The sequence below is a fragment of the Electrona antarctica genome (genome assembly GCF_951216825.1).
Source record: "Electrona antarctica genome assembly, chromosome: 22".
Classification (NCBI taxonomy): Eukaryota; Metazoa; Chordata; class Actinopteri; order Myctophiformes; family Myctophidae; genus Electrona; species Electrona antarctica.
In genome coordinates, this window is record NC_136805.1 from 32659789 (window position 1) to 32678448 (window position 18660).

At 42.9% G+C, this 18660-nt stretch overlaps 1 protein-coding gene and 1 long non-coding RNA gene across 2 annotated transcripts; both read right to left on the minus strand.

The window, feature by feature from the left end:
• Positions 1-483: 483 nt before the first annotated feature.
• Positions 484-3513, minus strand: LOC306915346. Its single transcript, XR_013788800.1, has 3 exons — positions 3265-3513; positions 1286-1480; positions 484-896 (listed from the first exon to the last, which is right to left on the minus strand). It is a non-coding gene; the product is annotated as an uncharacterized lncRNA (long non-coding RNA).
• Positions 3514-11552: 8039 nt separating this feature from the next.
• On the minus strand, positions 11553-18623 carry LOC306915587 (ankyrin repeat and SOCS box protein 3-like). The gene is made up of 8 exons (XM_079493009.1): positions 18610-18623; positions 17759-17982; positions 16862-16994; positions 16194-16371; positions 15203-15424; positions 14076-14348; positions 12993-13126; positions 11553-12500 (listed from the first exon to the last, which is right to left on the minus strand). The coding sequence occupies exons 2-8, from the start codon at positions 17957-17959 to the stop codon at positions 12349-12351; spliced, it is 1293 nt and encodes a 430-aa protein (XP_079349135.1). The 5' UTR covers positions 17960-17982; positions 18610-18623; the 3' UTR covers positions 11553-12348.
• Positions 18624-18660: the final 37 nt, after the last annotated feature.

Genomic DNA, 18660 nt, shown 5'->3' on the forward strand with positions numbered 1-18660 from the left:
TTGTGCCCAACAAAGAGACAAGTCAAAATCTCAAGTCATACCTGTATTTAGTGAAATAGACGATCTACAAGCTCAGTATGGCACAATGAGCTTGTAGATCTTTTGTCTGGGGGTGGAAAATAAATTCCTTAGTGGTTAAAATATTCTTTGTAGGTATATCATTGTTTTGCCTCTGCATGGGGAAACTGGGTGTGCATTAAATACTTATGTAAACAGAAATGTTATAGTACAATACAGTATATTGCAATAATGCATGTCTGTCACACAATCCCAAGGCACACCAAAAGGAACCAAGTGTCTATTCAATCAATTTCTTAGAAAAAGTACATTAGTAAATAAACCAGGTGAAGGTTTCATGGGCATTACAACTAGTGGCATAACTTCCTTTTAAACATTACCATACAAAATTATACCACCAATTCAAAATGTATTACATTTATTATTTACATAATGCATATATTTACAAAAATGTACATGTGAGAACTTTGCTATAGTTTGCCATTTACATTGATAATTCATAGATATGTTTGACATGAGACCTTTTCCATATGATGGTACACAGAACATAATTGATACATTGTCTTTGGCACAACAACATGTAGTATGTTATGTAGCCTACATGACAAGAAGTCTACAAGGTCCCAACACGTGAGCTTGTAGATTGACCATTTGCTGTCGAGTCACACCCATCCAAAACGCATCACTCTCATTTTGAGTAGGCTCAGAGAAAAAATATATATATATATATATAGAGGTCGATGAAAGGCAACATGTCTGCAAGCATGTCCGATTCAACCTCAGGGATTGCCAAGCAGCTAGACTCTTCACAGTAGACGACTGCAGCTCAGAAAGGCCAGTGACATCAGCTTGCTCTCCGAGTTCTTCTCCTTGACGGCCTAGTTGAGAGGGAAAACTAGCATTAGAATTATTGTATTTAAACATTATATTATACTAACCCTAGTGGAGAGGAACTCTTGTATTAAACATCCCCATCCAACTCCATTATATGCTACATTTTACTAACCCTAGTGGAGAATAGACATTTAGTATTCAATATTTATCCACGTAAACATCCCCATCTTACTGCATTATACTCACTCCAAGTTACAATTAAGCAGATGCTCATCACATGCAGAGAGTGTCTCAGTAATCTAGAATAATTGGTCTGAACATCTGTACATCGAAACTATAGGATGCCTGGTAAAGAAATGACCCTAGCATCCGTCTTAAATTACATGCCATCTAACCTACATTTATACTAACCCCATCCCTAGTGCAAACTCACCTGGAAATGTTCATTCCCCTCACTGACATTCTTAGCGATGTGCTGCATAATTGGTTTCAGGTGAGCCTCATCATGTTGCGAGATGAGTCTCCTGATGTAGCTGGAAACTGTGATGAGCGTTGATCAGCCAGTCCATTAAGACAGCTCACATGTGTGCCGTTATCTTGTAGCCCTTCACGTACCCTGGTGTGTGACCTGTGCAAACAAAACATTTCATTACATTGCTGCAAGACACCAGGTCACATTATAGGCCCCACCTGTCCCAATTATAATATACAAGTCTACAAGCACACAATGCGTTGCACAGATTTGTGAGCTTTTAGATTTTGGCATTTTTTGCCTAGCTAAGTTATTTGTCAAATCTGCCTAGTGCAATTTGTGTTTACAATGCCTAAAAGCCATATAGAATAATTGAAATTGTTTTTTTCATTGAACATAAACATTTAATTTCTATGACAATTAAATGTCAAGTAAAATGTCATGATTGTGACAGACAACCCTAGTCACATCATGTAGTAAAAAAAAAAATCACACCCGTGTGAACTGAGTGGTGTAAGGTCTTACGTATATAGACTGATCAGCTGTGGTCTTACGAACAGACAGACACGTAAACTAACAAAGCCAGTTGTAAGAGTGGTTTACACCACTCAAAAAAATAATATATATATATTATACACACACACACACACACACACACACACACACACGGTTTAGAAGACATTTTGTAGGGCGAATCTAGCCCCTAGGATGACCCGAGGCCCACCACTTAAAAACCACATGCTACGGTGCCCAAATCTGAATTTAGGTGCTCAAATGAACTCAAACTGAAGCAATTCAGTAAAGGCCAACACTTCCTCCTGGGGTCATTTTAGGGGCTGGGACCTCCAGTAAAAGGCCTAAATACTCTCCAAGAGTTGGGGAACGACATATCAAGAGAGTGGAGTGGTAGGCCCTTGGATTGACCCAGGACCAGTGATTAAATGTACCCCACTGAAAAATAGCAGATCTACAAGCTCGTAGCGTGGCACTCGGTGCCGCACTACGAGCTTGTAGATCTGCCCAAAGTTGAAGGGCTTCAACCTTGGGTACTGGGTAGCTGAAGCTCTGCCCTTCAACTTTGGGCACTTTTACATGTAGGCTGACCCAAAGTTGAAACAGTTGCCAGGGGGACATCTTTGGGCATGGGGTCCTCATCGTTGGATATGTTGTTCCCACAACCAAGAAGAGTATTTTACCCTTTACTGGAGGTCCTAGGCCCTAAAATGACCCCATGAGGAATCGTTGGGCACCCTAACATGTGGTCTTTAAGTGGTGGGCCTGTGGTCATCTTTGTGGCTAGGAGGTCCAGTGAAAGGCCTACATACTCTCCCAAGATGGAGGAACAACATTTTACAATCTGGGAACCCTAGGCCTTTGTATGGCTACAGTGAGACTGGTTCAATCCTACCCTAAATCTAGGCCTAAAACATGACACCTCAAAGTGGGGTACATTGCATCCACTGGTCAATCCAAGGGCCTACCACTCCACTCTCTTGATATGTTCTTTCCCAACTCTTGGAGAGTATGTAGGCCTTTCCCTGGACCTTCTAGCGGCTAGAAGGTCCAGGGAAAGTCCTACATTGTAGGACTAGTAGCATGCCAAAGTTTGTGCTATTGCCATTGAGAATGCATTGGGCGTTAAATACGGGGGGGGGGGGGACATATTTTGACAGCAGACAGCCCCCCCCCCCCGGTACATTATATATTTAAACTATTTTCAGCAATGGTACACTTATTTTTTCAGTGGGTAGATCTTGTTGAGCTGGTCATTTTGAAAGTAGATCTCACGTCATAAATGTGTGGGCACCCCTGGCCGCTAGAGTTCATGCAGCTTTCTCTGCTCCAGCAATTGGCGAGTCACCTTGGATGAAGAGCAGTGTTCAAAGATAAGAGAAAAAGAGATGAAACTACTTCAGAAAAGTAGTGTGTGTGTGATTTACCTGGGGTCCCTGCTCAGTTGTGCATGTTGTAAGGGTCTCCCACCACACACCTCCTAGCATGCTCCATGGTGGTATCACCTTGGACGTCTGCCTGGAGTGCTTTGGATCCTTGGTGATTTCTGTAAAAGGTTTGTTTTATCTACGGGTGGTCCTTCGTCTGATCCCTTACCCTTTGAGCTGTCCGGCATGGTGGCCCCTGCCAAGACCTGCTCTGGGTAAGCGATTCGCAAGCTCCTCCACCAACGTCAAGGTGACCACCCATGGGAGGAGTCCCAATTTAGTCATCGCCAATTCCCAATTGCCCCAAGTGTCCTTGAGTCCCTGTTGCTGGCACCACCACCCCCACAGCTGGGGAGGTATAAAACTACTGTGTGCATCCTCCCATACACACTTGGAAGTAGCTTCTGCAGTGCAGCAAAAGGGACAGTCACTTGATCCATCGCCAGCTTAAGTTCCCACCCGTAAACACGGCCAATTGTGTTTGATGGAGCGCCAGGCCAAGCTGGAAGCACTGCAGTTACTCCTGGGCGTTGAACCCAGCTTTCTGCTGCAGTGGTGGGTGAGTACTTTACCTCTTACCACACCCAGACACCCCACAGACAGACAAACGCTCAGGCGCAAGACGCAACCTAGAGCATTCACAGGGTTGAATGGCACCTCCGCCAGACACAAGGCCAACTGACTGGTGAAGATGACACCGAGCAGCAGCATGCAAGACTCAGTCGGTAGAAACCTGTGAACTGAACATACTGCAGAAATGATACAGGCAAACAAGACTGTTAGTTTTGTCATAATCACCATTATTACGTTATGTTAAAAGTTAAGTCAAAACAGTGCGATAGTGTCAAGTTTCTCTGAGAGGGCTACCACATGTGGAGGAACATGAATCCCACCCAGATCCACTTCCTGCTGAAGGCACCAAACCAACCCTCACATCAACATAGATCACCCTCCCCAACTTAACACACCGATGCCATCATTTGCGTGTACATTTTTCATAATTTCTAAAGTAGTCAGCCAATAGAAAAAAAAGAAAAGTCAACCACCCCTTAACTTAACCTTAAATTACTTATCAATATTATAACAATGGAGCAGCGGTGTGCCCCAGAGGCGAGGACACGCATTGGTATCAGCCAACCTGATCCTATCACTGACATCACAGGCATCCTCTAAACCTGCAGGTTCCACACACCTGTCGTCCTCATGAAGAACTAAACAACTCAAATTGAATTTAGTTTAATGTAATTAAAGATTGAAATATTTTGTAGATCCAGTGAGGTGAATGAGCTAAAAGTCTAACAGAAAAAAAGTTATTACAGTAATTCATCAATAATACTTACTTGCCATAATACTTACTTGCAGTCTTGCACGTCCGAGGTAGGCGACGGCTCGTTGATCTTACAGTCTTGCTTCGAGGAGGACCTCTGCCGATGGTCTGAAGGGGAAGGCGCTCCGTCGGCTCGTCGCTAAAGGCGAGGCACCGCCGTACCTTCTCCTCGGGGAAGCTACAGAACACAGACAGCTGCATCTGTAGACGGTCACCCTCCACTGGCACGGGACAACCCGTGGGAGAAAGGTCACTTTCCTGATCCATGCACCGATAGAGCTCAGGGACGCACTCTGTGATGGCCTCCATCGGTCAGGGGCGGTTCCTCAGGTTGTCCACGTGGACGTTGATCTGCCTTCTGGAACGAGCTCCTGCAATGCAAAACACAACTTTAGTTTACCATCATCGTTATTCTAAACTGAAATGTTTGTTGAGGGGCGCCAGCACCTCCTATGCCCAGCTTTGAGTGTTTGTGTAAACACAAACATGGAAGACAAAAGTGAGGACACAAATTGTGATGATGTATGAATATGATAAGAGCTCCTCTAACTTCACACAGGTGCAATTGTTAAATTCCAAATTAGATTGAAATATTTTGTAGATCCAGTGAGGTGAATGAGCTAAAAGTCTGACAAAAAAAAAAGTATTACAGTAATTGATCAATAACTTACTTGCACGTCCAGAGGTTGAAGACGGCTCGTTGATGAACTTGATGTGACACCGCTCCATTCTGCTGTTCTGTGGAGAGAGGGGGGGGGTGCTGAGAGAGAGAGAGAGAGAGAGAGAGAGCGAGCGAGCGGACACCTATGGAAGTAAAATACTTTATACATCTCATTACAATACATTAGTTACAAAATATTAATTTACCAATTAAGCTTACTTGCCATAATACTTACTTGCACGTCCGAGGTAGACGACGGCTTGTTGATCTTACAGTCTTAGACCTGTCATGCTTCGAGGAGGACCTCTGGCGATGGTCTGAAGAGGAAGGCGCTCCGTCGGCCGGCCGCTAAAGGCGAGACACCTCCGTACCTTCTCCTCAGGGAAGCTACAGAACACCGACAGCTGCATCTGTCCATCTGTCCTGTAGACGGTCACCCTCCACTGGCGCGGGACGACGCGTCCCCCCAGTTCCCATGTGGCGGAGACACCGGAGATGACTCTGGCCAGCTGCTGACCGTTCACCTCCACAAGGTCATGCTGGTTGCCGCTGCGGGCGTTCCAACACCTGAAGGGGGGTAAATGAGGAAAAAGAGGTTGCGCATCAGCAATGGTTTTCAGTGGAGTGCTAAACCCAAATCCAGTATATGCGTTTCGGCTATGCAGCCTTCATCAGAGCATGATGCTTCATGATATAATAAAGAAATGGAAATGTGTGTAAATTCCAAAAAGGTAGCAAATAAATGGTGGACAAATTCCTACCTGAAGGGGGGTGTTAGGGTGTCAGGGTGGGGTGGAGTCACGAGGGACCTGGAGAATTCCTGGAAAAGAATGTTGTTTTGAGTAGTCACCACCGCTGGTGTTGGCATAGGCCGGCGCACCCGCACAAACTTCTTAGTAGGGGGGTCATACTGCACACAGCCACAGCGGTGGTACTCGGGTCTGAACGCCGGCCTCCACCGCTTAGTACGCCGGTCATAGCGTTGGTACACCGGCCTCCACTCCTTAGTGAGACGGTCATAGACACACTCACAGGGTCTGTTCAGGTGAACAGCAGGTGTGAAGTCCTTTGGAGGTCTCAGGAGCTGCTCGTCTACTACTGTGAGAGAGGAAAGGTCACTTTCCTGATCCACGCGCCGGTAGAGCTCAGGGACACACGCTGCGATGGCCTCTATGTCGTAGTCGGTCAGTGGGCGGTTCCTTAGGTTGTCCACGTGGACGTCGATCTGCCTTCTGAAACGAGCTCCTGCAATGGAAAACACAACGTTAGTTTACCATTAGCGTTATCGTTCTTAACTGAAATGTTTGTTGAGGAGCCCCTCCTATGCCCAGGTTTGAGTGTTTGTGTAAACACAAACATGGAAGCCAAAAGTGAGGACGCAAATTGTGAGGCCAGAATGAGATGTATGAATATTATAAGAGCTCCTCTCACTTCACACGGGTGCGATTGTTAAATTCAAAATTGGATTAAAATATTTTGTAGATCCAGTGAGGTGAATGAGCTAAAAGTCTAACAAAAATGTATTAGTTATTGATCAAAAACTTACTTGCACGTCCAGAGGTTGAAGACAGCTCGTTGATCAACTTGATGTGGCACCGCTCCATGCTGCTGTTGTGGTGAGGGGGTGCTGAGAGAGAGAGGGGGGAGAGAGGGGGGGGGGGGGGTGCTGAGAGAGTGAGAGAGAGAGAGAGAGAGAGAGAGAGCTGAGAGCTTTGCAGAGATCTGACACCTGTGAAGGAGAGAGAGAGGTCAGTTTATTATGTCAGTGGTGGAGGAAAGTAACTAAACATTTACTACTAACTGTAGCCTAATTAAGTACAATTTTGAGGTAGGCCACTGTAGTAATATGGAAGTAAAATACTTTATAAATCTCATTACAATACATTAGTTACAAAATATTTATTTACCAATTAAGCCCCAAAATACAAACTCGCAATCGTATTGTTAGCTTGTAGATAGAAAAATAAGCAGATCTGCTTATTTTTTAGGGATAATATAGGCCCCCCTATGTCCAGCTTTTAGTTTATGTAAGCCGAATTTTGTCCCAACAAACATTAAATGCCATTGATAATGGACAATCTTGAGTGTTTGGGTAAATACAAACATTGCTGTAACAAACATTGATGAAAGTGAGGACACATTTATGATTGGCCGGGATTACATGTATCCATATATGCTGATAAGAGCGCTCCTCACTTCACACAGTGTGATTTTTGAAATATTAATTTGGCCAAATTCCATTCATAATGCATATAATTACTGTAACTGTTGATTTGCTCCCATGCACTCTAACCTTATTAGGTCATGTATAGCTCTGGTCCATAGCCTTACTGCTTCTATCTGCAGGGCAGTAAGGCTATGGACCAGAGCTAGGTCATGTTGAGAGAAAATTTGGAAAAACAAAAAAAACAGATCTCCCAACGTTCCAAAGAAATTTGAACGACTGTGTAATCCGTTGTTACTAGTTTGATTCAAATGTGAATCACGTTTGAATCAAACGAGTAACATCATAACCGAGGCCCAGAGCCATTAACGTCAACTCGTTCACGATCGTTAACGTTTAAATGCAAGTAGGCCTGACTCATTTAAACACACTGCAACTTACAACGGCAACCGACAGCCTATTTAAATGACATTACCACCGTTGATTTTTTAAAAAAAAACACAACTGTTCCATAAACGGTGCAAGTTGCATCATGTACCGATGACAGCCACGGTAACGGAGTATCCACACCGACGACCGACCTTGCAGCTGAGCTTCTAGACTATAGACGTTAACCCACGCTACAAACACATCAATAAATAGGCATTTTAAACTGCATAGCATTGAAATGTCAGGTGGCCCTAAACCCCCAACGGACTAGCTCCGTTTGGAACCTCATATCTAGGTAGCCCCTTTTGGAACCCTACGTTAAAGTTTCTGACATTTAAAGTCATCAAAATGTCAGAAACTTTAACGTAGGGTTCCAAAAGGGGCTAATATCTAGGCTGCTACGCTCAGAGCTCAAGCGTACTAGCAGCGTTGATAGAGGTTCCAAACGGAGCTACCGTTGCACGACTCCACGGGCATTTCGAAAATAAACTCACCGTTTGTAGAGGAAAAGCTGGTTAAGAGCAACAAATAATACTGCTGCAAAACGCTGGTTCCTCTAGTTGGCGATGTACAGTATCCTGTTTAGCGCTGGTCTGGTTGGTTGGTTAGTGGTTTGCTGTTAGGCAGTTAGTGATGCTGTGAAGCGAGTAGAATGCGACTGGTCCGATCAAGGTCTGGAAGCATTCAGAGAGGTAAAGCTCCGCGCTGTGGTTTAAATACCTGCAGTGGTCTGCTCGAGCAATGGGCCCGCCCCTCGTCGTTGATTAGTCAGCTGTGAGCTGACACCGGCCGATGATTGGTCAGATTGAATGTCAACGTAGGATGCCATAGTTCAAAAGTTCAATATCGTCGCGTAACGTAACAAATTGTTGTTTTTATTTTCGCGTTGCAATTGTTATTTTTGTTTTAATTAAGTGACACGTCCGTTTAGAGGAGAAAATATTTAAGTTTAAAAGGTACGAACGCTCGTTTATTTACTTTTATTAAAGTGACATACGTTACGTTTGTTGAACCACCACTGCGGGCCACTGAGCAGATCTTACCGTAATTACAATCCTTAATGCGCAATGAAATTATTTGTGGTGTGTTTACTGTTTACATGACATCACGTCAGAGCACATTAGCACATCAGCACATTAGCACATCAAGCTACTGTCATGTGGGCCTCATTTACAATATTAACCGAATCCCCCATTAATTATGTAAATGTGGCCCACCCGTTGTTTGTTGTGTATTGATAATAGAGTATAGTATTTCCGTATATACATCTAGGAGATTTACATTAAACCTAAGACAAGTGATGTGTCCTGAAGAAGCCACTATGCTGCTATAACACTGTCACGGGGCAGCCATAGGGGGGCAGCACGTGCCCTATAGAGACCTGTCTCGCGTTGCCAGACTGTTGCCTCTCGCAATTTCCAAGTGCTTATACTTATAGCATTCGGAGATTATAGTAATAGTTATCTGGCTACACGAGACTATAGAGACAAACCGGGACAAAGCCATAGACTGTGGACAATGCACACACATTCATCTACACAATTGCTTCTAATTAATTATCACTGGCCAGCTTGAAAGTGACTGTGGGGAGTGGTGTGTTTCATATGTCTCAACTATATCTTAATGAATTCCTGAGCATGGACATTGCAATTATTTTAAACATGATGTTCAAATTGTGTCACCTGTCCTGACTCCTCTCCAGTGCTGGCAATCCTCCTGTTGATTGGGAGGTGCCAAGTGCTGTAGAGGAGAGGGGTGTTTGTTCCCGTTTCTAATTATAGGCCTAATGTGTTTGTAAAGTGGTGCTTGAAATATGAAATGTAAATAGTTAAGTAATGGTGTGTAAATTATGCAAAGGCTCAACTTATGTAACTTAGATAGCATTTTATGTAGACATATCACTATAGTATATAGGCCTACTCAGTTTCACTGTTAGGTTCTTAACTTCTTAGCTTACGTATGATTCTATCTTGATGACTATTTCTATGTATTTCATGTATTACCATGTGTTGTTCTTGCTTGCTGTAAGTCACTCTGGACCACTTGCCCAAAATGTGCTGATCTCATCACATTTGTGATGACGGCTATGGCCGTTTTGAACCCAATGAGTGTTTTTTTGTGCAAAACTAATGCTTGGAATGGATTCAGAAACATGAAAACCCCCTAGTTTGACACTCGCATGCTGATGCTACTTAAAGCATAATGACATTTTTAAAATGTTCCCTTATATAGATTGTTAAAAGCGCTCGAACGGTTTTGTTTTCATTAATCTCCGTCCTGTTTATCAATCTCCGTGTTGGGCACTTGACCATGACCTTGAACTTGGACGGAGAACTCCGGCTTGGACATCCAAGGGTAATGGTATGGTCACATATAAACCCCTATAAAAGAAATACCGCCGGTCAGCAAGTGGATTCATGTATGTATATTGACAATATTGTAGGCCAATAAAAAAAACGATATACTAAATTTCGCACCCCCGGCTGCCGGACTAGAATAGAATAGAATAATCAGAATGTGATTTTCATAATGTCAGATATCATTCTTGTAATCATGTATATACACTACAGATTAAAAAGAATAAAAACAATTCCCGTTTTTCATTATTGTGTTGATTAACTTTTTCCATACCACTTCAGTGCTTCGAACTGAGGAGTTCCCTTCCCAACAGTTTGATGAGGCTACTTATTCCTGACAAGATCAGCATGGTGATCGGATCCCCGCCGGCGAACGTTTCTGCTTGGGCAATCTGTAGTGCATGAATAAAGCCCCCTGCCCTCCGTGTGGTGGTGGGTAGGACATTTTGCTCAGAAACAATTAGCCCTTCGCTAAGAGCCTCCCCAAACTGTCAATGTCACATTAGCAGCGAGGAGACAGCTAGGGCAAGCTGTCCTTCTCCCCCATTGAGATGCATGTTAAATTATGGGATTTCTCCATATAAATATAATGGATCATTTCAGTAACAAAACCTTCATAATGTCTTCTAAATCTAGTCAACCAGGCCTGCAGTATTTAAGTCCGACGTCATTTTGTAGTGCTACGTTACGTCCGGGTCCAAGTGGCACCAGCTCCCATCCGCATCTCATTGTAAATAGAATATCTAAACGCGTGAATCTTTTTACAATGACGTTACAATGAAGCCATTGAGGGTTAAAATGGGTCTTAATGCTTCCAACTCGAGTAGAATTATTAATGTTTTGTACAAGTTTCCATGACAAAAAAAAAATTATGTGGAGACAATAAAGACTAAGTCCATTTGCTCAGTAAAATATTTCGGGGGCATATTTAGAATGTTTGCAGGCTTGAGTATGTTGAATCTAGTTTGCATTAATGAGGATTTAGTTGACACAATGAAATAAAATGGCGATAGTATTCCGTGTGGGGCAGACGGCCTGTCACAGCCAGATTTGGGAGAGCAGCACAGCTTTGTTGTTGCGAGGAAAGCGGTGAAATGAGACTTTCGTGGTTGTTTTCGTCTCAGATTTAGTCCGACGGAGCGTCACAGTATAACTATGGGGACACAAAAGCTACACAAAAGTAGGACCCGGAAGTATCTCAGGAGGGGGCGCTCACGTCACAGCTAAAATACTGAATGCACTCATGGGCAAATGTGCATGACATTATTTCAATAAGCTAGAAATACGAGGAAATGACAGAGGCAGAAACAGTATCCAACAATCAACTTTAATGACCGTCCGACGGGAGTTTTCATGTTGCACGGTAAGAGTACGGTCATTGGTATTATTGCCATCACCTGGGTGGCTCAGACGTGTACCTTTCCCGACGTTAAGCTGTGTATGTGTTCAACAACACAGCCATGAAAAATAACAATGACAGCTATGAGGTGACGAAAGTTGCTAAACTATTTGGCCCTTTTTGGGGTGGGGTTTAGCGAAGGGCTAATTCAGGAGCCTAATCCCAATATTCACATTTCTGCCTCCTTCACACCAATAGAAACACATTTTCAATATGGGGTGGTACCAATCCTACCCACTCATACAGAAAAAAACACATGCAATTGGACAGTGGTTATAAGTACTGTACTTGAGTACAACTTTGAGGTATTATTTACTTTACTTGAGTATTTCCAATTTTGGATACTTTTGAAAACTTTAGTTACTAGTTACTTTACAGATTTTGATTAATATTACAAAACATTAGCCATTCGAAAATAGCCGATCTACGACACAATGTGTCATTTTATACAATACAATTAAAAACTTTGAAATGGGACATTCTGTATAATTAGTACTTTTTGCATTTTGATACCAATGCTTTTGTACTTTTACTGAAGTAAGTATTTCTACATTGTGGTATTGATACTTTTAATTAAGTAAAAAAAAAAAGTACTTTATCCACCACTGCAATTGGAAGTGATGAAAAAAATAATAGCAGACAAATTTGGAACTGAAAGTAAACACTATACAATTTAAGATGATGAATAATCAGGGTTTTTTTTAAATAAATGAAAATGTGCCATAAACAGTAGACCTGAGATCAAGATCACGGTGGTGAGATGTCGGAAAACGTGAGGAAGTTATGGAGCAGAGTTGGAACCGGTAGCCGCTCAACGGCATTGGTTCTCATAAGGACGTCACTTCCCAGTATGTCCCTGATCTTCAGCCTGCACAGGTGAAGCAGAGAGGGGAAACCATCTACGACACACACACACACACACACACACACACACACACACACACACACACACACACACACACACACACACACACACACACACACACACACACACACACACACACACACACACACACACACACACACACACACACACACACACACATTATCGGCTAGTGTAAGGCCACCTTTACTGTAGGAAATCCCAAGCAATCCCTATCCTTGTAACGGTTGTGCACATTTTAAGTGCATTTCCACAAAGTAACAAAAGTTAATCAATGTGTGTTTGTCCATCACGTCGTATTCTGAAGAGCTCACAACATTATGCAATGCTCTTGGAAAAGTGGTCCTAACGCATTGCGTTGTGAGCTTGTACATTGTCTATTTTATCACAACCTTTGTGCATCACGATGAAACAGGGCATTCATTTACGACAAAACATAAAACGTTTAAATATGGAGCAACAATGTACTAAATGGCATACAGCACATAAGTGAATGTGTTGTACACACCGACGGGACAAGCAGGTATCCAGGTCTTGCTTCTCAGACGCTGCTGCAGAACTTCAGTCAGGGCCGGCGACAGCGTCGACCAGTTCACCATCTCCAGCAGGTAGTTCAGAACCTTGTCGTCTGCCGTTCTGAAACTGTGTGGCATGAATGACGACAAAAACACAGCAGCGATCAGAACAATGTATCAGTCGAGGCACGATTATGCACATCAACAACATCTCTAGCACAGTGGTTTTCAACCTTTTTCACATCAAGGTCCATTATTTATTAATTCTGCATTTGAGCCAAACCACCGTTTGATGAGATTTAGCCTCTCAGACCCAAAACCTAGAATATTTTGTTGTCGTTGGATAGGATTTTGTCCACAATTCCGTGCTGGATTGATGTTGGTACCATTAGGAGAGACGACAGGTAATTTTTCCTTTGATAGGGTCCTCAGATGTGTAGTCTTAATTAAGTAATTTAAGGAAATTAAGTAATGGAGATGTTTAACAATAATGTAACTCTTGAGAGTTCATTGCATTTTACAGTCTCACAAATTACAGAATAAGGGTCCATTTGGTTAACAACTCTCCATTATTTCGCTGGGGACCACCTGGAATCCCTTCAACGACCACTGGTGGTCCCCGGACCACTGGTTGAGAGAACCACTGCTCTACCATGTAGTGTAGTGTGTGTGTGTGCGTGCGTGCGTGCGTGTTTAAATGTGCAGTACATTAAAAAAAAATAAAAAATAGCATGGTTATTTGATTAATCCAAAAGTAGTAGATAGAATTTTCTTTAAAACACACCCATGTGAAGTGAGGGGTACATCATGAATCATCTCATACTGGCCAATCAGAATGCCTGTTGCCACAAATTTAGGTCATATATGGCTAACTTTCCCTTCATTGTCAATGGCATTTAATGTTTGTGTTGCGGACATTTGACCTAATTTCTCCTTTCATTGTCGATGGCAAATATGAGACGTGTGGGGACAAGATGACGTACATTTTCCCTCCATGGCATTTAATGTTTGTGTTGCGGACATAAGCTGTATATAGGAGCCCCTCAAAAATGAGTCAATAGTGGCATCTCTCTTACAAGTTAGGCAGCAGGAGCACAGAGGGGTCCAGTCCAGCCGTCAAGAGGGTGGGGAGCCAAAATTCTGCTTCTTCTGCGTTTTGGGCGGCAACACTCTGCAACGCCTGGAGCTCACTGGGGCCAAAAAGCCCCTCAGTCCGCCATTGCTGTCTTCTTCTGGTATACCCTCTATAGTGGATCAGTGGTGACAGAAGCACGGTGTCTGTTAGACACGCGTCCCAGGAGTCCCTGGTCACGCTTGCTCCTGCAGCCATCAACATTTTCAACGGATGTCTGTGAAAGAGAGCCGATACAGAGCTGTCAGTGAAGTGTAAAAAAATATCATTCTGTATTCAATTGCAGTTATAATATGTTATTGGTTTGTAATGAATGGCTCTACTTTGAATATTGTTTGGACATGATTAGCCTGGTATGGGCACCAGATCGGACAAATTAGGGGCTGGCTTATCAGTGTCATTGCATTATTTCCATACAGTTCAATTACACAAGGCTTATGTTCGTGTTTTCACTTAACTGCATTACTCACTAAAATATCTTCTTTAGTTTTAGAGGCCCTGCTAGATTATCTTAATGCAGACTAGATGCTTATTTTGTACTTTGGATTCTTATACTAAGGATGGTGTTGCACAGTGACACACCACATCACGTTGTGAGCAGGCCAGATTGGCTATTTTATTTATGAATGAACTAGAGCGGTGCCCGTTGGGCACTGGCCTACTTGGAATGATGGAAATGAATGCCCCACCCAGATATGTCTGTGTCCCTTTTATGCCCATGAAGTTCCTTGTCAGGCATACCCAAATATGAAGTCTATGCAGATGTCAGAACATCATTGTGATGTCATGCTTGTCAGAACAGGCCAGCCCCATATATGGAGATCTCGGGGTGATCAGGTGTGATCAATTGGCAAATTTGGGCCCTGTCCAGAGCCCGGGCAGGGGCCCTGTCCAGAGATGGGCAGAGGCTTTTGTGGTGTATCCCACCAACTCAAGGCCAGGCACTATGGTTTCACACCCTGTGGTGGTGTGGAACACGTGGGTTCTCGAGTTACGTGGATTACAGACATACACACGTACACACAGAGACATTTATAGATATAGATGAAATAGATGCCAAGTGGTTCGTACGTGACGGATTCCAGTTCATATATATCGTCTTGAGACAGGACTAAGGCGAGTGGTGAGTCCATCTCGTAGAGGTTCCTGCAGTCCTGGCCTTCAGGACTGAAGCCCTCACTGAGCAGGAGCTTCAGCATGGGTGGATTGTCCACGGCCTCGTACACTGGACTCACCATTCCCTCACCACGGTCAACAGCGCGGTCTGTCACAGCAATGAGCCTTTTAAGGATGCTGGCGAGAAGAAAGTACACAAAAGTTATACCACAACAAAACTGCGTTGGCAGAATGGAGGACATCTTTGACAAAATGCATATCTTTGCTGTGGGTGGTAGAAACCTTGTATATCGTATGTTTTCTTTTGTAAATGAATGTCTTACGCCGTCGTGCAAGTGTGAGTGAGTGTCACGTTGTCATAACCAAAATTGGTATGGAATGTTGAAAACGGTTAATATCATAATCATATTTAACCCTGAGGCCGATTCTACAAATGCCTTCTAAATGCACCAAGATCTTTTTTTTCTTCTTGCAGTGAGCTTGTACATCTGCTAAACCATCTAAAATTACATGGTTTTAATGAGTGAATATAAACTAAAGGGTACAATTTATGCAAAGTGCTTTAAAATGTGTGCATTACATTCTCACACTCATGTGCATTGCACCAACGTGCTTATCGGGAGCAGTAACGACATGCAGGGGTGAGCAACTTTGACAATGGAGAGGACCACTATATTTCCACACTCACTCCAGAGTGCCACATTGCATAGTACTGTCATAGCAAAAATAGCCAATCTACAAGCTCGCAGTGCGACGCGTTTTGAGCATGTAGATCAGCTATTTTTGACATATTTGAATTGAAATCCTGATTTCTTTTGCACTCTTTTTTAATTGGAATCCTGAAAAGTTTTGATTTAATTTCAAATGCATTTCGTTATAGTTATGTTAACTTTATGAACCAAATACAAATAAAAAGAAACACTTATTTTTTTTTGTGCCGGCATACTTTTCGTTTAGACCCTTGGCAGCGGCATGAATGGGCAGTTGTGGCCAAACACGGCTGCAGTGAAGATTTGGGTCGGCCTTGTGGTTCAGCAACACCTCCACACACTTGTCGCACGCGTTCTTTGTAGCAGCCATCAACGGGGTAGTGAAGTCAGCTGCCCGGGTATTCACACATGCACCTGCAAGTCAAGTCTTAAAATGGGTTACGCTATATATTATAGTTTTAAAGGGTTGTCTACTGTAGGAGAAAACTATCGCACACCTAGCAATCAGGCGTATGCACAGGTGCGTAGGCCAGTGGACATCAAAGAAAGCAATAAGGTACACCCGCACACTGTGTATCTGCTCGGCACAAGAGTATTGTCTTATTTAATGAAGCGGAGGAAGGTCTACTAAAACACCAAGAATGAGAACTATAAGATTGGAACTGGAAGTTTTAAGGTGATAGATGGGTAGTCTTTTCTGATTGGCTGAAAATTGGCAACACATGTGAAAATGTATTTTCTGTTTACTAAGCAGGATGATGTTGAGCATGGTTTGCTCAAGTCATGGTAATAATTCTGGCAGAAGTTTACACCACAAACCCATTTCTTCATCTTATTTCACTCTTGTTTGACAAACACCTGTCTTTTCATTCTGGATTTTAATAAAAAAGCTAATAACTAGTACCTGCTTCAGCTAATATTTTCAAACAATGGTCATGACCATTCTCTGCTGCCAGATACAAGGCTGTCTTCTCCTTTGTGTCGTAGCGAGCTAAAGAACACAGTGGTGCCAGGATTTTAACAATTCCACAGAAACCCTGGAGAGAGAGAGAGAAGTGGGATAATATCCAAGTGAGTAGATTTATCTGAATTGTAGCAATATATAGATTCCATACAAGATAGTCTCCTCATACAGATGATGGGGTCATTTGTGTGGCTCCACTATTCAGCTAGGACAGTGGTTCTCAACCAGTGGTCCGGGGGACCACCAGTGGTCCTTGAGGAGGTTCCAGGTGGTCCCCAGCTAAATGATGGAGCGTTTGTAACTCTTGAGTGTGAAATGAAACCAAATGGACCCGTAAGGGAAACAAATGGACCCTTATGGGTCCATTGGTTTAATTTTACGATCTCAAGAGTTAAATTATTGTTAAACATCTGCATTACTTAATTTACAGTCTACACAATTAGAGAATGTAGAAGAATTGTTACTAGAAAAAAGGGTGGCGATCCGAGCACTCAAAAAAGTTAAAAAATGAGGAGAGGGTGGATAAAAATCAAGGCACTAGAAGAATTGTTATTTTGATCAACGTTTGCCTGTTATCTCTCCTACGGTACCACATCAATACAGATGGAATTGTGGACAAAGGTTTTGGGTCTGAGTGGCTAAATGTAATCAAAATGGTCGTCTGTGGCTCAAATGCCGAATGATATGAAAAAGGTTGAAAAGCACTGTGCTAGGACAAAAGCTATATTTGTAAAGCTGTTCCTCAACTGACTGGGTTATCAAGTTGGCTTGTGAAAGACGGTAGATCACACTGGAAAGGGCCATACTTTCTGGGCCATACTGTGCACTTGTATTTACCTTTTCGGCAGCGTAATGAAGAGAATAGCGGGAATCGGCATCCGTGGCGTTGACATACGCCCCGTTCTCAACGAGCAGCTTGACCATGTCGAGGTGCTGTACACTTGAGGTTCCCTTTCCAGCAACGTAGTGAAGAGAAGACCAGGACTTGTCATCTTTTGCGTTGACATCTGCCCCTTTGTCAATCAGCAGCTTCATCATGTCCAGGTTGTCATCTATCACGGCTGTGAGCACCAGTGTTAAAAAATAAATTATTTTTTGTCACATTTTAGTCATCTGGAATGTTTTAGTGTTAGTCTAGTTTTAGTCGACTAAATGTACAGTTGATTTAGTCAACTAAAATGCATTTTGGCGGGCCTCGATGCTGTCGTAAATCGTAATGGCCGATCTAGTGTAAAATGACTTATACTGGTCCCTCAATTTTAGTCTAGGTTTTATTTGACGACGAAATTGTCAATATATTTAGTCTTAGTTTTAGTCGTCATAGCTTAGTTTTCATTTAGTTTCCATTTAGTTTGTCAGTGAAAAAAGGTAGTCGACGAACATTTTTTGTCATAGTATTAGTCAACGAAATGAACACTAGTGAGCACACATTGACACATGAGAGCAATCCTAAAAACAACATTCACGGACAAACCAACTCTTTATGTATTATTATATCTGCAGACCTGAATCTGGGTGCATGTGTTTGGTCCGACGCACTAACAGTCCGACAAGCATTATATTATTAGTCCCGACAACCTACCCCAAACAGGGAAGCCATGATGTGGGTGAGTCTTAACCGGCCACGCATGTGTCGGACTGTTAGTACGTCGGACCAATGTATGCCCCCCCCTCCCCCTGAATCTTACCCACGTGGAGTGGAGACAATCCTATTTTGTCTCGGATGTTGATTTGTTGAT

Bases quoted from the DNA above. Each gene is read 5' to 3' on its own strand.
- LOC306915587 (XM_079493009.1), bottom strand. From the start codon at position 17,959: ATGATGAAGCTGCTGATTGACAAAGGGGCAGATGTCAACGCAAAAGAT. The intron at 16,372-16,861 runs GTACTAGTTATT...CTTGACTTGCAG, and splicing joins GAAAATATTAGCTGAAGCAG to GTGCATGTGTGAATACCCGG. The intron at 15,425-16,193 runs GTATGCCGGCAC...TCTTCTCGCCAG, and splicing joins GCCAAGGGTCTAAACGAAAA to CATCCTTAAAAGGCTCATTG.